A 17,752-nucleotide genomic window follows, 5' to 3' on the forward strand; every position below is an offset into this window, starting at 1 on the left:
CCCCTGAAAATGTGTGCACTTTTTTGTTTATTCTTGTCTACATGAAAATAGTACAGTAGTAAGAAATTGAATACTGAGAAAGAAATTTGAATTAAAGAAGATGCCAGTTATATTAGGAAGACTTTTTAGAAACAGAATGATGTTTTGAAAATTATGTACTGAAATACTTTTAACATATACTCGATTGGATTTATGCATAATGCCTGTTAAATTGGGCCAAGTTCTCAATTCTCTTGTGCCTCTGAGGTCCTTCTGGTATGTGTAATCATTAGCACAGGTAAGAATGCAGTGGGATCATTAGGTGTATCAGTGCAGGCAAAGGCCTGAATATATGCTGAGACTTTACTGAATGTGAGAGAGAGCTCATCCCTTGATGAAAGACAGTGGAATAATCAGAAAACATGAGGCCTAGAGAAGACATCCGATTAAAGAAAAATATTCTGCATTCCAAAAACAGTGTATGTACTTAAGAAACCCATCTGCTGTGCAGGGACAGCTTTACTCTACATGAGGCTGCATAAAAACGACACCTTCCTACTCACTTCATCTGTTCCTAGTACGTTTTCAGAATTGTATCTACTTACTTTAGCATCAAATTTGGATTTCTTATTATAAACACTATGAAAAATTTGGGGCCTCTCTCTTCTTAACTGTACATGCATACAAACAGATACCAAAGAACTTTTTTCAGGCTGTACTCTGTTCTTAATACAAGCTTGCAATGATGAAAATCACACTTGGATATTACTTAGTGGTATCACTGCTACCAGGTTCCAAGCTTTTCCTGTGGCACAGATATTTGCATTTACTTGAAGCGCATGAAAAGCCTCACCAGAAGACACATGATGGAAAGGCAGCATATATTTTTGCATGTTTTGATGATTTGTAGGTCTAAAGTGCAAAGCCCAGCTCCTGCTTTCACCTGAGTGAGCAGGCTGAAACACTGCATGGTCATGCAAGCCCACCAGCAATGGAGCATCTGAAAAGAGACCTTACTTTAAGTGGCCTTGTGTTAAATTGTGTGAAACAAAAAATGGCCTTTCAAATGAATGAGGAATTGCTTGTGTTACCACCCAGCACATTACAGTGTGGCAGGGTACCCCAAAATAACTAAGTGACCTTGGATCAAATTAAGCTTTGTAGCCTGCCTCTAACTATGGGCACTTGGCTTTGCAATTCTAACCATGTTCTCTTGATTTAAAATTTTTAATGAGATTTCTTCCATTTCTTCCAAAAGACAAAACTTTTTATTCAATTATTATACATGCTGTTATGCACAACTATAACCATTTCTACACTTTGCTCCAACATGCAATCACTGATCTTTCAGCTCTGCATGCTGGCTCCTGACTGTCTGAGCTACAGAATTATGGAACAGAAATCTTTTGAGGAAGGCATCTCCCAGTGCCATATGCTGGATCTGGGGGTAGAAACTAGCCTAGCTGAGGCTTGCTGTCTGCTGAGTGGTGAGGTTTTCCTACTTCTGCTGTCACTCTGGAACACTTTCCCATAGTTCTACACCAGGCATTTTGGGAAGACTGGTTTAGTTACACTCTGTGCTAGAGAAGAAATCATGACACGCAGCATGTGGTCCACAGGTATTGGGAGGTATACACACCAGGCAGTGGCAGTTGTTTTCTCTTTTCTCCCTTAAGCCACTTTCTTTTCATTTTTTCATGCCAAAAGTACTCGTTCTTGGAGATGTGATTCTGTTCTCATCAGACTGGATGGACCAAGTCCTGGAAGCACACTGTGTGTTTGTTATTATGCAGGAGGGCTGTGACTGCTGAGCTCCCTTTAAACACAGATGGACGATGTAGATTTTAACAAGAGCTATCTAACGAATATATGCAGTAACACTTTTCAGAGGCTTCTGACTTAAGACTTGCATGGGTCTGCACAAAGACGAGCAAAGATTAACCTCCTGCCCTAAAGATCCATCTCCAAGCCAGCTTTCAAGCCTCCAAACCACAGCACCAAGTGTCAGCTATTTTTAAAAGTTACCTACTTTTTAACCCTACCAACAAGGCCCTCTGGTTTTCTCTCACTCCTGGAAAAATTCAAAATGTTGCTAAACTTCCAAAATGTTGTCAGCCTGAAAAATAGAACATGGATGAAAAACTTTGTCCCTAATGTTTGTAGTCCTGAGAAGACATAACCTTTTTAAAGTACCGGAGTATTTTTTTGCAAAGGGCTGTTTTGTTGGATTTTTCTTTTTAATCTAGCATTCTGCAGTTCCTGTTACAAGCATTTCATACCACTTTAGTGGCTTATTATGGCACAGTCAGCAAGTATCAATCCTAAAATTAAGTAAGAGAGCATCTCTCAGAGTGCTGTTTATCCCCATTCTAGCCTATATTCTAAATGTGCAAATTTGTTACCTCTATAAAATTCTGCACAAATAGTATCAAGCTTTGCTTGAGGATCCAAAAGGAAATTGCATCCAGCAAATTCAGGTACTTAACACTTCATCTAATTGTCTATTGCAGATCAGTCATCAACACTGAAGGAATGCTTAAACCACTACTGCCAGAGATAGAAAGCTATACCTCCCTCTATTTTTTACAGGCTCTCTTTAAATATATGCCCTTGTTGGAAAGATGATCATAGGCCAGAGGGACCTCATTTCACATGGCAATTTTCACATAAGAGAACAAAACAATGGCTGTCTTTCCATTCTAAGTTTAAAAGATTGTCTCAGATATCACTGGAAAGAACAACTAAACACCCAACAAAGTCATTATGACACAGGGAAGAAACAGTCAAGAAAATGCCCTGTCCTTGAAACTGGGAAAAGTAAGAATGAAAATTGGAATGAAGAAATTCTTGCCATCTAATACCAGGTGAGAGTCAGGAGGAGATGTTTGTGTTCTAATTGCTGAAACACCACCCTCGAGTAAGGTCCTTTTGCAAGGCTTTATTTTTAAGAAATTGGTGTAAAAGCCATACAAAAGCTTGTGTGTCAGCTTCCTCTTTACAAAATGGAAGAACTGTGAATGTAATCTACACTGAAGGAATTTCACCCTTTGACAGTTAACATGCTGACACCATTTTGTGCCAAAGGCTACAACTCCCTGAACTTTACATCCATTTCCCTGGTTGGATGACTCAGTTTGCCTGCTCCCCATTTCACCCCGGTGCTGGTCAGGACCTGCCCAAAGAGGGTCCTTGGGGCTGGCCAAGTGGATGTATCCCCTTGGCTGTAGCTGTGCATTGGTGGCCTTGATTTCCCTCAGAAGGGACTGACAGGCTTTCCCCACCCATCTGCTAAGCACGGGTTTTATGTGCTTCTCCCACGTTGGCACTAGCTCAGGGCTGTCCTCCCCAGCCCATACCACTCCTGTTCACATCTCCTTCACAAAACTCAGCTCGGTTCAAGCTGTAGGAGGCTTTTCTGTGAAAGTCAGATTATACATTTGAGTGTGATTCAGTCAGTAGAGATGGAATTGATATAATATCAAGTTTGAAGTAACTTAGTATCATGTAACTTTGCTGTCCTAAACTAGCTCTCCTAGTCCTGTTAACTTTAATTCAAATGTCCTCCATGGCATGCCACCATGTGTCAACTCTTCCTGCATCATACCAGCTTAGTGGATGTTTGTGCAGATCATGAGCTTTTAAAGAAGATCTTTAAGATTTTCTTAATCTAGTCTGACTTCAGATCATCCACAGAATGTCTTCAGATATTAAAACCATTTTCTGTCTGACTCAGAGACAAACTAGTTTTAAGTGACAGTTCATCAGGGAAGAATTATTTAATTACAACCCCCTCTTTCCCAAGTGGCTGTATTTCCACCCAATTGCTGTTTTAGAACCATGTTTTTCTTCATTTGAAAATTATCATTTTGGTCACATTCAAGAGTTACTGGTGAACATAATTTATTACCTCTTAACAAAAACACTTATTTTCTAATTGTTCCTCCTTTGTAGGTATCTGCACCAGAAAAAGGTTTCCCATGCTGCAGTACTCGTTGCTGTTTAGCCAACTGAGCTAGAAATACATGGCTGTTTCACCAGCCATATCCCAGGGCATAATTCAGCATCACCATTTATCCAGTGGCCATGGTTCATTGAGCTCCATCATTTTAAGCAGCTCCCAAAATCCTCCCTTCACCATTTACTTGCAGGGCTGCATTGTAAACCAACCTGGTGAAATGTTTCATGTCAACCCTAAATTTCACAATGCACTGCTTATTTTTTACATGTTTAAATCTAAACCACATACTGACACAGGTCACCTGTGCTAGAAAGTTTCCCTGCCACAAGTGCGATGTTAACAGAGGGTAACAGAGGACTGAAATAAATTAGAACTCGGAGATGGAGCTGTACTCTTAATTATTTATTCCTTGTCCCTTCCTTCTTGCTTTATTTTATTGCTTCCATTTTGGTGTAAAGACTTCAAAACCAAAAAAGGGAAAAGAAAAAAGAAGCTGTCAACCTCCCCATCTCCCCCAAAACATTCCACACGAAGCAAGCGCCAAGCTAAGCAGATACAGTATTACAGACACTCTGCTGAAAATGTATCCAACTTTGAGCCCCTACTAGGAATATTTACAGATACTGAGTAATACCTCTAAGTCCCAAAGATTGCTCTAGCTTCTAGTCTTGTGAGTGTCATGCACCTTTATTAATATTGTGACAAGGTCTGTGGGTCAAATTTATTTAAATGTACACTGCACTAAAGAACATTCTCCCATCTATATAAATAATTACAACTCATATAATGGTCCTTTACCTGGCTTCATTTTTGATGAGAACGAATGGCCAAGTGGCCAGTACCACTGGTGACAATTACAAAGAATTCCCACTTGTGTTACAAAACTAACGTGGCCCACAGTAATGCCAGAGGGGAAATATTATCATAGGCAGATCCCCACAGCAAATTACAGAGACTCTGAGTTTATCACAGAAGCCTCACAAAATCTACCAGCACTGGTAGCCTCAGTGTCATGATTTTTTTTTTCCTCCCTGTCTGCACACATTGCTGCTTTTCCCTTTCCCCCCTCCCCCATCTTTGCTATCTCTTAAGTCCTCTCAGTAATTAGAGTACCAGAATCCATTCAAATGAGATGTGAACAAAACGATGCACTGAGGCTGGGGTCTCACACTTACATTGGTAACATAAGAACAGATGAACACAAGAAGTTAGAATTAGTTTTCATAAATGGAGGCAGTTGTCACAGTACAACAGCAGTCTTCAAGAAACTTTTCACTACACATGTTGGAGGTGTACCTTTTTATTGTCTAAGCATTCAAAACTAATTTTCCTTCAAGCAAAGACACTGCTTCTCACTGAGTGATAATGTCAATGCTACCTCAAACATTTCCAATTTTAGCTTTTTTTGGTGTCTTATGACTTAAGTGTAAGAATTCTGAGACAGAAGTGGGTAGATGTTTTTGCCCACATTTTCACATTCAAATTAATTCAAATTATTTTTGAATTTTCCCTTTTTTTAAAGGCAAGTGAACATTAGAGAGTACACTGTCTCATAGATCACCCCTCCGCACTGTTTTTCAGGGTATATCTGTACAATTTTTTCTATGTTTCAGCTGTGAAAAAACATGATTGAAAGCAGAATTTATCTCTCTTCACTTTAGAGACTTGCAAGGGAAGGATCTACAAGATTGGAGCTAGGATCCTTTTGTGGTCCCTGAAGAGGAACAGCAATAAAACAAGATTCAACCCCAGCATTTTAGATGCTTCCCCAAGATGAGATTAATTGCATTTGGAAAGTACTGCTTCCCCCTGCATTGACTACATTGTGCACTGCAGATATGTTCAAATCCCTGCCTCTTTCAACATGCCATCTTTCCTGACTACTTACAACCCGCCCATTTAAATTTCAAGGTTTTTGAAGCAAGGACCATCTTTCTTCGCATACATGTGTGACAAACAGATCAACAGGATCATGCCAGCATGACTACTGCAGCCTTTATTTGCTGCCAAAGTATGAAACATCAAGAACAGTGGTAATGCTAATACCCTAAACAGATTAGCAATTACAATCAATGGAAAAAACTGTGGTTTAAATAAGAATAATACTGAAAGCCTATTGCAAAATTAAAAAAAAAAATCCCAGCCATTGCGTGCAACATGATTCTAAAAGGCCAGATATGGAGAGCAATCAAAAAGAAAGATTTGTCCAACTTACAAAGTCTCTCCTTGTTGTGGTTATGGACTCTGATCTGTTACAGCTGCAATAAATTTTGTTTATGGCCTTTAGCTTTTACAAAGAAGGTGAAAGAGGGACAAATATGTTGTCTCCAGCCCTTAATTTAAAAAAAAAAGAAAAAAAAAAGAGAGGGACAGAAAAATAGGGCCTTCCAACAGACGTGAGGACAAGTGGAGTTCATCTGTAGCTAGTAAAGGTTTCTGATCCCAAATTTCTCAAACCTGGGCTACATCGCCTTTCCAGGTGACCCTATCTTTCCTAAGCTACTCTTTGCTATAGAATGTGCAATGGAAGAGAACCATCACCTCTCAGTCATGCCAGACGTTAAACAGTGCAGGCAAAACTTGGCTGTTTAGGTGTTCTTACCAGGATCCTCACAGAGCAAGTATTCCCCTTGGCCTCAGTCATTACAGCTACTGGGCTGGGCAACAGCATGAGGGAAAAAGGGTGAATTCACCAAAATAAATAATTAAATAAACAAATAAAAGAGCTTTTGGGCAGGAAGGCTGTCCTTGGTGAACTAGGTGCAGGTGGCTTTGTAGCAAAGAGGATTCAGAATTTCTTCAAGCCATCAGAAGTAAAAAGTAAAACGTTAACAGGTGCAAGTCAGACTACTGCACACGTGTACAAAGAAGTGCAGCAATCAAAATTAACCTGGAATTTGTAAAACATTATTACAATAGTCCCTCAGACCACCAGGAATTAAAACCTTGAGAAACACCTTATACTCTGTTCACTAAGTAAAAACATAATTAATCAAATTATATAGCTCTCAATCCTTACTGCAGCACCTACACTTTTTTTCTACATGAAACTACTGATGCACAGTTTAAAACCCCACTGCACATGACAGTCTCTTTCACATGCACAATTCTCACCTAAACATGACATTATTTCACCTGTATTCAGACTGATCTATCTTTTCAGTCTCATAGCAATATCTTCAAAATAGTATTATATTCCTTTGCAGGCTCCCTCTAATTTAATAAAACCTTCACGAGTAACACTAATCAGTGGGTGATTGATGTAGTTGTACAGATACAGCTTTAATCAAATTACGAAGCTACATGTAAAAGCCTAATTTGCATAGAACCGTTTCCTTTCACAAACAAATAAATGCTGAAAACATAATTTCAATAAAAACTTGCAAAGAAAAAAAGGGGGGAATAGCAAAGTAAGGTAATTACCTATCTCCCTTTGGTTTTCTTTTTTGTACTGTCTTCCCTTTGGGTCGTCTTTCACTTCCTAAACAGGGGCTCCCACCAGGGCCTGTTACCCGTATTGATTCAAGGCCTTTGGAAGATTTCTTAAAAGTAAATTCCACAGGTTCTCCTTCTTTTAGGCTTCTAAATCCTTCCATGTAAAGCTTGCTCTGTAAATAGGAAAAATACTCTTGGTTACCGTTGCCTTAAAAACATTTATAATCAACACGACAAATTACCCCATCTACCATCCTACAACACATACAAGTTGAGTAACAGTTTCCTCTGCATGAGCTGTAGTAGATAATACTACAAATTACAGTCCTGGATACACTGAAAACTCTATTCAACACAAAACAAGTAACAAAAACATATTTTCAGTATCAGCAAAACTGAAATAACATTTTCCTTTTCCGTGATGAATGCTATAGATGAAGCAGAAGAAATGCTCCATTCTTAAAACCCTTAAAAATTCTTAACAGGTCTCAGGAAGTGAAAAGGTCTGGGGAAAGAGCAAATGTTCACTTCAGAGCAAACTAATTTATGATAAAAAATTTAATAATTTGCATTCTTTGTATCTGAGACATGGGTCTGCTGCCCTGAAAATGAATCAAAGATATAGCAAGCATGAGAGCCACAAGGAAGGCACTCTAAACAAAGTCCACTGACACGGGCAATTCAAACATATCTAGTGAGCTGCTAAATCTCAGTTCACTACACCAAAAATCCTATCTACCTAGCATGATTTATGTATGGGTTTGTATTTTCATTCACAGAAAAGGAAATTTTCATCATCAGGGCAAGTGAAATAAATACTGATAAATATTTTAACGTTACACCGCAGTAGCAAAATCTTGGACAAGCTGAAGTCAATAGGAACTTACCACTGATTCTGATACATTGAAAACTTTCATCATGATTCCAAACCAATTACATACAATAGTTAAGTCTGCATTCCAAGACAAATCTGTTTAATCAAACTCTTAAATAAAATGATCATCAAGGTAAGCGACAGGGAGGCTTTTGGCGGGTGGTGGATATAATGTGGTTGCAGTGCACTTTTATTTTAGAAGTTACACAGTACAGAAATGAGCTTAGTTGGACTCACAGAGAGTACTACAAAATACCTAAATTTACACACATTTAAAGGTTTTCCAGAAGAGTTATTAACATATTTTCTTTTGTTGCTCATTAATTCCTCAGAGCAAAGTGAAAAAAAAAGTATACTGACTGATTCTTAATCCATTCTCTATCATTCACTTGGCTGAACCATGGAGTCAAGAAGGAAATCTTCACTGCAGGTACCATCCCAACTCAAGACATACATCAAAAAATACCCCAAGTGACACACGACTCTAAATTGCATCTGTTACCCAACAAATGCAACTAGGAATGTGTACAAATCAGATGGCAATCCCTGACATGAGCTCCCTGGAACCCTGGAGGTCTGCAGCACCAAGACACTGTTTTAGCAGAGCACAAAAACTGACACCTACACAGTTCATAGTTAGCACACAAAGCAGGAGCTGGTCTCTTCACAAGGATGCACAGAGAACAGGACTAAAAGCAAGAGCAGCTCCCCCTGAGCTGCTACCGAGCAAACTCATTTCAGACACAAGGAGAAATTGCTCACTATAAGAAGAATTAAACAGAGAAGCCCAAATTAATAGTTCCCTTTGCTGGAAATAGTTAAGACTCTTCTTACCAGGGCACTTAATAACCTAATCCAAGGCCCTGCTTTCAGTAAGAGATTGAAGCAGATGAAATCAAGAGGAGCCTTCCACCCTAGGCTTTTCTGTGATTCTGATATCCTAGCCTAGTGCTGAATCACATCTGGTGAGACTGGAGAACAGGATTCCAGTTCCTGGCTCTGCAGCAGAGCTACCTTGGGGGACCTGTGTCACTTAACCTCTCCTGGTCTTTCAGAAGAGAGGTGCCACTGCAAAGTCCATTTTTCACAGCACTAATAGACTAAATTATAAAATAATTGGGAATATTTATTTTAATGAAACCATGTGAAAGCACGCATGCCTCAGCCTCTTGAAACCCCAAGTTCTCAGTGTACCCAGCAGCAACCATTCATTGCACAATACACTACCAATGCTGGTCTGACTGAGTGGCTCAGGTGCTTATAATTTTTCCAGCAACCAAAAGTAGCCAAAACCACAGCTCCACTCACTGGGACAAAGGCTGGTTTTGCTTATCCAGCTGTGCAGTGGCTCTCCCACCAAATATTGTAACAGTGTGAAACATGAGACAAACCGCTGACTTTATAGGCTAGAGGTTGAGCACTATTTAAAAGGTGGGGGGACAGCATGGGAAGGCTGTGGGACACATGAAAGAAGAAATATATGATATCTGTTCCCTGAATAATTTTTTAAAAGTGTGGATTTTTTTTTTTTAATGAAAGTTTAAGGCATACGAAATTACATAGGCAAGTGTTCTTACTAATGCAACTGGAGGACAGTAACTGTACATAAACCAATGAAACAAACCAGCCAGGAAGGCAGTATTATTTCAAGTAAGCCCACCACTTTGAATGTCTGTATAGCAATAAGGGGATCTTTGTCACAATGCAGAAACACCCAAGTTCAGAATATGCTCAGAGAAGACACCACCACTCGTCAAGTGAAACAACAGATACTGCCTGTGGCATGAGTCCATCTCTAGATCCATCCACTCCTCTTCAGTCTTCAGTGCCCACCAGGGAAATCTTGTTGAAAGAACTGAAAAATGTGTATTCTGTCCCAAAATAAGCACATCGTTGAAAGTTCCAAAAACTCGACAATCATTACAACACAGATGGGTGCTAATCACAAAGGAACCTCAAAGGCATAAGCCCTTATTTTCCTGCAATACTGAACACAGCATGGATGCTCATCTACTTGTTTAATTACAACTTAATGAAGATACAGTTAAGTCTCAGTAAGAGTTATGCATTTTTTCTTTCTGAGTTTCACCATTTTTAAAAAACACCGAAAGGTTAACATCTGATACACGTAACATTGTCTTCTACTTTACTTCAAAATAAATACTTGCTTAAACCGCAACTTAAAATGGGGCATTATTAGTATTCTAGAATGTTTTCACTTTTCTCATTTCACTGTTAGCAGCAAAACTTGATTTCTAAACAAAGCACCCTATTTACAAGAGATTTTTAAACATATTTAAAAGCCTAAGTAAAACAGCAATTATGCTTTCATGATTCACATGTTATGCAGGTGTACATTTTTTTGCATGTTTGGTTTTTTTCAAGCACTTTTAACAACAAAAAATGTTGAAAAAAAGCCACTTCAAATGACTTGTACAGTTCTCTTCTTGAAACTACCTCAACAGCTTTTCAGTGTTAGAGATGGATTTGGTGCTCTCTGACTTACTGTGCAAATATACAGCTCATAGTGAGATTCTCTTACAGTGCAGGAACAATTCAAAGCCATTGTGAAAAAATGGCATTTGGAACCCAGCAAAACAAATCTAAAACCCGAATCCCTCTTAACTTGTCTGAAGAGCTGGACAAAAAATGTCTGCAAAGTTGATAATTTAATGTTGAGAGACCTAGCTCAGTATTTTCCTCACATTACTTAAACAAATAGAACTGACACAATTAAAAGCAGCCAGAGTTTCAAGTCAGTGAACCATTTCTAGAGCCCTGAATGGGGTGTATGGGCACACCACCAGCAAACAAAGGGAAAAACTTAAAAGCAACATGCTTTTCCTCGTTTCTCTCTTTCAGCTGTCAGAGACTTTACTGTTATTTTTACCAGCAGTCAGTACAGTGGTTTCAGACTAGAGCTTTTTCCCCCCACTTTTTTAATTTGACGAGACCATTTATGGTGGTTTTTTAGGGTTTTTTGTTTGTTTTGGTTGGGGTTTTATTTTTTTCCTTTCTTTTTAATAGACATCCTAATGTAAAATCTCACATATCTCTGTCACAAACAACAGCTTGGTCCAAAATGTTGGCAATCTTGTAGCAGTATTGGCCACAACAAATATGAATAGAAAAATCCATGATCACAAGTTTGTGGGAAGCATTTCCTACTACAAAACAAAAATCAAAACTTAACAAATATAAACAGTATTAGTAAGATGGTCTCCAAAGAAAAGCACCAATTCCTGGGTAGTGTCAGAGAGTGCTTACAACTCTCACCAGGCTCTACAAAAGAAAGGAAGTTTGGAATTAAGGATCATTACAGGGGCCCGATTGCCTCAGATACGTGTGCATTACTTTCAGTAAGTGTGGGAGTAAGTGCATCATCACAGCTTTGCCATTTCTAGTCAGGGCTGCGAACAACTGCATTGAGTCCTTTAGAGGAACGAGGGGGAAAAGTTATTTGGTGGTGTTCTGCTAAAACTTCGTTTATTTTCTTCATCTCTCATTTCTGCCCCTTTTTATCTAGTGATTGATTGATTGCTTAGTACAATGACCAGACGCCACCAGTATGCCGGGTTTCCCAAAGTAAGAAAACTGTTTTCTCTCCAAAATTATCTACAATTAAATCCAGACATGAAGGAAAGCATATCCTAAAGCCCAACCACAACAAAGATTGTAAGAAAATCTCTCCAAAACAACCTTGTACAGTTCCATCACAGGACAGCAACCTTTGAGTAAAGCAAGAGTACACAGTGAGAGGACCCAGAAGTAAAACAATTTACACCGGATGCATACTAGTGCTCTCCCTTGCATTAGGTCAAAACCTATGCAGAATAGAATCAGTTGCATGATACAAATCCTGCTACAAGGACTTTTGCTGTTGGCCAAAAGTTCATTATAGGAGGTCTGTGAAGACTATGTAATTTTGCAGGCAGAATGCTAGAGCAAACAAAAAATTCACTACCCTGAACAACTGCCCCTCCAAGGGCAATGTGCTGCACTAACACAGGATTTGAACACTGGGCACTCGCAAAACACCTCAACACTGCTCCTGCTGACCCTCAATGGCTTGTTCCTGCTCCTAGAGGCTTATCTTGCACCAAATCTGGCACTTCTTTTGGTCCTCCCCATAAGCCAATTTAACTCACTAATCTGACAGGAAACAAACTCAGTTTAAAAAGAAGAGGGGGAGGATAAGAGGAAGAGGAAACAGAGATAGATTTTTGTTTTTCCAGTGAGCTAAATCTATTCACAGAAAAGTTCAATGAGCTCCAGGGCATACACAGTGGAAACAGCAACTTTTGAGATGAGAATATGTTCCTTGATATTTTATGTAAAAAAGAAAACTCTACAGCATTACAGAGGTTTTTTTAAAAGCTCAACATAACACGAAATAACTTCAAAAATAAAGCTACAAAACACTAGTTCTCAAAGATTTGCACTTCACCTCTTAGACAGTGAAGAGCCATGTACACTGCATGTATAAAACATCTATGAGAAAGGGTGAGCTGCTGCAAGTAACTTTGCTGTAGAGAAAGAACTGGTACGTAGGCAATAACCACAATGCAGCTGGTACACTGCAATTTCACACCTTTATTTACTTGGAATTTGTTTCTGTCTTGAATATCCACCATGACCGTAGTCACGTCCATAACCTTGTTTCCATTCATCATCCTGTCGCTGTCCCCACACTGTTATTTTTCTTACTGAGAAGTGTGCAAAGGTATTTATTTAGCTTTTGAACAAAACGCTCTAATTCAACCCTCCCTATACAATCATTTTATGTATCTGAAAAAACTTCTATTAACTGCTTTAACTTTTAAAAAGTTTAAATGAATTCTAACTCAGCTTAATATTTTTACTTCTTGTTCCACCACACCTTCCAAGAAGTGACTTCCTTTGATAATCTATTCCTTTTTTCCATTATCTTTTCTCAACCAGTATCCCTCCCAGGAAAAGGTTTTCTGCTAGAAGAATTAGGTAATTTGCCACAATTCTCCTTTTCCTTTACCAGGGATTCAAGTTGAACCTTTTCTCTGTTTAAGTCTCCAGTACTTCAGCTCACCTACGCTCACTAACCAGTTCTCTTAGCACATGATCATCTTAAGAAAAACTGTTACCAACTTTTTGTCATCCCATTTCACCTGAATCAAATAAACACAGCTCATGTTTTATCTTCATTTTTTAAACCATCATGTTTTCTGCAGTGTCAGCAATTCCTTTCAAGTCCAAAATAACACAACTTCTATTCCAAATTACTCTTTTGGTAAGAAAACTACTGACAGTTGTGCATAGAAATATGACATAATTATATCACAGTATTAAATACGTTGTCTGTAGGTAAATCTAAGCTAGAGATCTACAACAGGTCTCTCATAATTTCTTCCCAATGTGACTTTAGCCAAATAGATTCTACTGTGTCCATGCTACTCTTTGTTTCTTCACACGGTACCAACTTCATTCACACTATCATACTAATTTTCTGTATGATGTTCTGTATTTCTGTTCAGGCCATGAATGCTATTTTGACCATGTTTTCTCTGTCTCTGTATCTGGTTACACATCCAGCAGCAGCTGTTCTTATTTTGTATACTAATAAAAAGAGCCTGGATAATAAACATACCTTTTGCTTTTCCTCCCTGACCCAACTCTCTTTTCTTCCTATAGTAAGCATATTTTTTGTTAGTGTAGCACCTACACAACTAGTGTTCTACTAGTAGTTTTCACCCTTTTCTCCTTTGCATAGACCATTTACATTACTGCATATTGCAATTCTCACTTACCCAGTTTTTCTTGTTCTGTGCTTTAACATCAGACAAGAAAATCAAACCAGTCTCTTCTCTCATTTCTTAGTTTAAATATTTTCTTATCAGTCACACTAGGCACAAGAGAGAATTGACTCACTTCAATCAGTTTCAAAAGGGCAGTTCCTCTTTTCCTACTGAACTCTCACATTGACTCAGGAAGAAAACCGTTTAGTGCTTCTTGGCAATGCCTGATTTCTGCTGTTTCTGCTCCCCTGAATCAGTCCTCTGCAGTCAAATAACCCATCAGCACACCTCAAAAGCAGCTTTGTGAGTGTGCAGCCATGGCAGGCAAGGCTGTCCTGTGCAGCACCTTGTCAGTTTCGCATTTACATTGCCTCAGTGATCTCCTGAAATCACATTATCAACCCCAGACAGGTTAGAATACCCTCAGAAGTTCCCTCAGTGAAAAGCATCTTCTCTTGATGGTCTCCCAATGCTCAAATACCTCCAAACTCCCTCCCCACAAGTGTTCCCTTGCTATCAGCTGACCACACTGCCTTTGAGAACCTCACAGATCCCCCAGGATTGGGGTCCTTTCCTTCCTTCGATCGCCAATGAGCTATTCCACCTTCAGGCAAGTGCAGCCACTTCGTGCAACTGAAACCACCTCATTCTCTGCTCCCAGTACTCATCTGCTGTAATGCAGCTCTGCAGAAACCCAAAGGCTCTTTCTGCAAAGATTAGGAACAAACAAACATGACCTTTTTTGCAATCAATAAACAGGGCCTCTTTCTATTTTCATTACGATGAGGCTCTTTCCACCCCCACCCCATTTTTTATTCTTCCAGGATATAAGGCCTGATGTCCACCTGACCAGACCCCAAGGCATCCTGATATTCAACCCATTTTAGTGATGCTTCCAAGTGGAAAACTTCCCAAGAGAGAAGAAAAACTCCATCATGATTGTTTGGTGTACCTCTTCCCCTGACAACATGCAATAAACTGAAAAAATAAAGATAACAGTAGGCTGCATACTTTTGTAGTGTCCACCTAGGCATAGCCATTTCTCATAGACATTTTTCAAACCTCTTCTCTGTTAAAAACACAAACTTCCAAGGCAGAGGTCAAAACAAGCCATTCCTGCAGCTCATCTATTTACATGAAGAAAGGAGATATCATATAGAATCCTAGACCTTTTCTTTTTCCCTTCTGGGAGAAAAAAAAAGAAAAAGAAAGAAAAACAGAGTGGGCCACCAGAAAAATCCATGTATACCACCAAGTCCAGTTCACTCATTTCTTCAGAAAGGATACAAACACAGCAAAACCTGCAAAATGGATTTGGCTAAGCAGTCTCCTGTCAGGCATCTCTCCTACAGGTTTAATGGTGAGGACAGAACACAGCATGGCTATGCTTGACTCATTTTAAAAAGCACACTGAATATACTGAAGCACAGTTCTCTTCTACCAGATCTAAAAATTCGCCAACTCAAATGTACATCATTCCATAGAGGTGGAAATCAAAAGCACAGGAAGGCGCAATGTGCAACCCACAGTCTGCTGCCTTTTTCAAGTACAGAAAATGTACTCTGGTGGAAAGTAGAGTCAATGGTAGAGTTATGTCACCTAAACCACAGTTTCCTCCAGATATACTACACCTTTCTGGTGTCGTTAACCACGCTTTCAGAAACAACTGCCCCACCTCTATTTTCCATGCCTGCCCTACTATGTCTGTGAGCTTCATTTCTGTGCTCCTCTATACACCCCCATGCACAAGAATGACAATCCCCCGTGTCAAGAGATGTTTAAGCTATATAAAGGTTTCTTATCCACCTCCCTCACTACCTCCCACCATCCCAAGACACTGCATATAATTAAAAATAAATTGGGCCCAGATTGCGATCTGCTAATTCAGATGTAGCAGGATCTCTCTCTGCACAGGCACCTTTCCCTTCCTCTGCAAAAAAGTGGCCTGAGAGTCATGTTTTCCTGCTATAGACCCTTAATATCCATCTCTGGGGAAGCTGTTCTTAACTTTTAAATTGTATACCAGCTGCAAAATAGTACCAGGAAAATACTGAGAAAGCAGTTCATCCACATTTCTACAACCCCTTACATGAGAAAATTAAGCAGTTCACATTCCACAGGTAAACAGAAGAATGGCTAACACTGTGGGCAGCTACAGGAGCCACAGGCTGACACTAAAAACCCCCACATTTCAAACAAATGATTCAGGAAATCAGTACATAGGGAGTTCCTGAACCTGTTCATCTCCCCCTGTTCTCATGGCAAAACATATCCCAATTATCCTGACCTGCCTCTTTCTTCCTGAAGCATAGTATAGCAGGTAGCCACCAAGAATTCTGCAGTCCAAAAGAGGAAAAGAAGGTTAGGGCAAGGGTAGCACAGTTGTGTTTGTAGATACAGGCTAATACATAACCAGGACAAAAAGAATCTTACTTGTGAGCTGTAAGTTGAGGTAGGACTCTGGGGTGGGAAGGATGGAGGTAAGAGAGAGGATGGTTGCTGGATCCTGATGGAACTCAGCAAGTGGACTTTCTCAACAGGCAGGAGACAGGGTGGTGGAAGGGCTGGGTAATGCCAAAAGACCAGGGCTGGTACCTTACAATGAATGGGCTAGGACAATGGCCTGGTCGAGGACTGAGGCTAAAACAACTCTGTGAAAAAGAAATGGCTGATAGTTACAGCATCTACAGGTTCTCAGAGCCCCAGACTCCCAACTCAACCCTCTTCCCAGTCAAGTAGTGGGAGCAGAATGAAGATTTACAGGCCAGTCCTGACTTGGGCCACATTAGCAGTCTGCTGCTGCCCCTACCTCCTTTTCTTCCTCCTCCTCTCAGCTACCTCTAGGCTGGAGTCTGAAAAACTGTCCTCATATCACTTCCACCCTCTCCTAAGCCCTGGGCTGAGGACTGGAGCCTGCCAGCCCAGCACAGCACGGTGACTGCAACTTCACCTCAGAAACCCGAGATCATGCTGCAGAGAATGCTTTCTGAAAACTACCATCAGCTGCTTTAGTGCAAAGCCCCTCCATGCTTCAATGACCTCTTCTAATTCTTCAGAGAAAAACTCTCTCTGCCTGAAAGCTCCTGTGAGCCAGGCAGTGAGGGAGTAAGTGAACATGAAGGGTACTTTATCCAACTGAGAGCAGCCATGCCCTGAGCAATTCCAAGATAAAAATCCACTATCTTGTAAACAGACACCTCTCTTGAACTATTTGCCAGCTTTTGGACAAATATAGTTTTTACTTCTATGGTACACCTTCCCACCGAGCCCTCATGCTGCACTGTGCAAGGTCCTAAACAAATGACAGAAGAAGCCACCAACAGGCAATGCATCAATGCTGCTAAATAATCTGGAGGCCAGAACCTGTATTTGCCATCTATTTCTAATTCCATTTGCTTAATATGCTGATATATAAGCAAAACACAAAAATAAAATACTGCTTAGAACACTTGCTTACTAAAATCAAAGTCACCATGTACACAGGAGTAAAACAAGAATATCTGGCAAAATTGGTGGGGTTCAAATGTTGTTGCTTATAAAACAAAGAAGAAATAAATAAGCTGAAATTTTTACTGGGGATGGTTAGTTCTTTTCACAACATTATCTATACTGTAAAATCACAACACTTTTCCTTTTACCATAAAAGTAAAATTTACAGCAAGATTTATACTACATTAACAATTCCCAACTTATGATAAAATGTCTTCAGTATTTCTATGTTTTTTTAATTATTGC

At 39.6% G+C, this 17,752-nt stretch overlaps 1 protein-coding gene across 1 annotated transcript in view; it reads right to left on the bottom strand.

Moving 5' to 3' along the window:
* LIN28B (lin-28 RNA binding posttranscriptional regulator B) overlaps positions 1-17,752 on the bottom strand; it is a 99,994-nt gene that overhangs the window by 35,196 nt on the left and 47,046 nt on the right. The window contains exon 4 of the mRNA XM_085056264.1: positions 7,361-7,545. Within this exon, the coding sequence (XP_084912390.1) occupies positions 7,361-7,545 (185 nt within the window). The remainder of the gene's footprint in view (positions 1-7,360; positions 7,546-17,752) is intronic.

This window comes from Lichenostomus cassidix, chromosome 3 (assembly GCF_008360975.1).
Source record: "Lichenostomus cassidix isolate B80296 chromosome 3, HeHo_3.0, whole genome shotgun sequence".
Classification (NCBI taxonomy): domain Eukaryota; kingdom Metazoa; phylum Chordata; class Aves; order Passeriformes; family Meliphagidae; genus Lichenostomus; species Lichenostomus cassidix.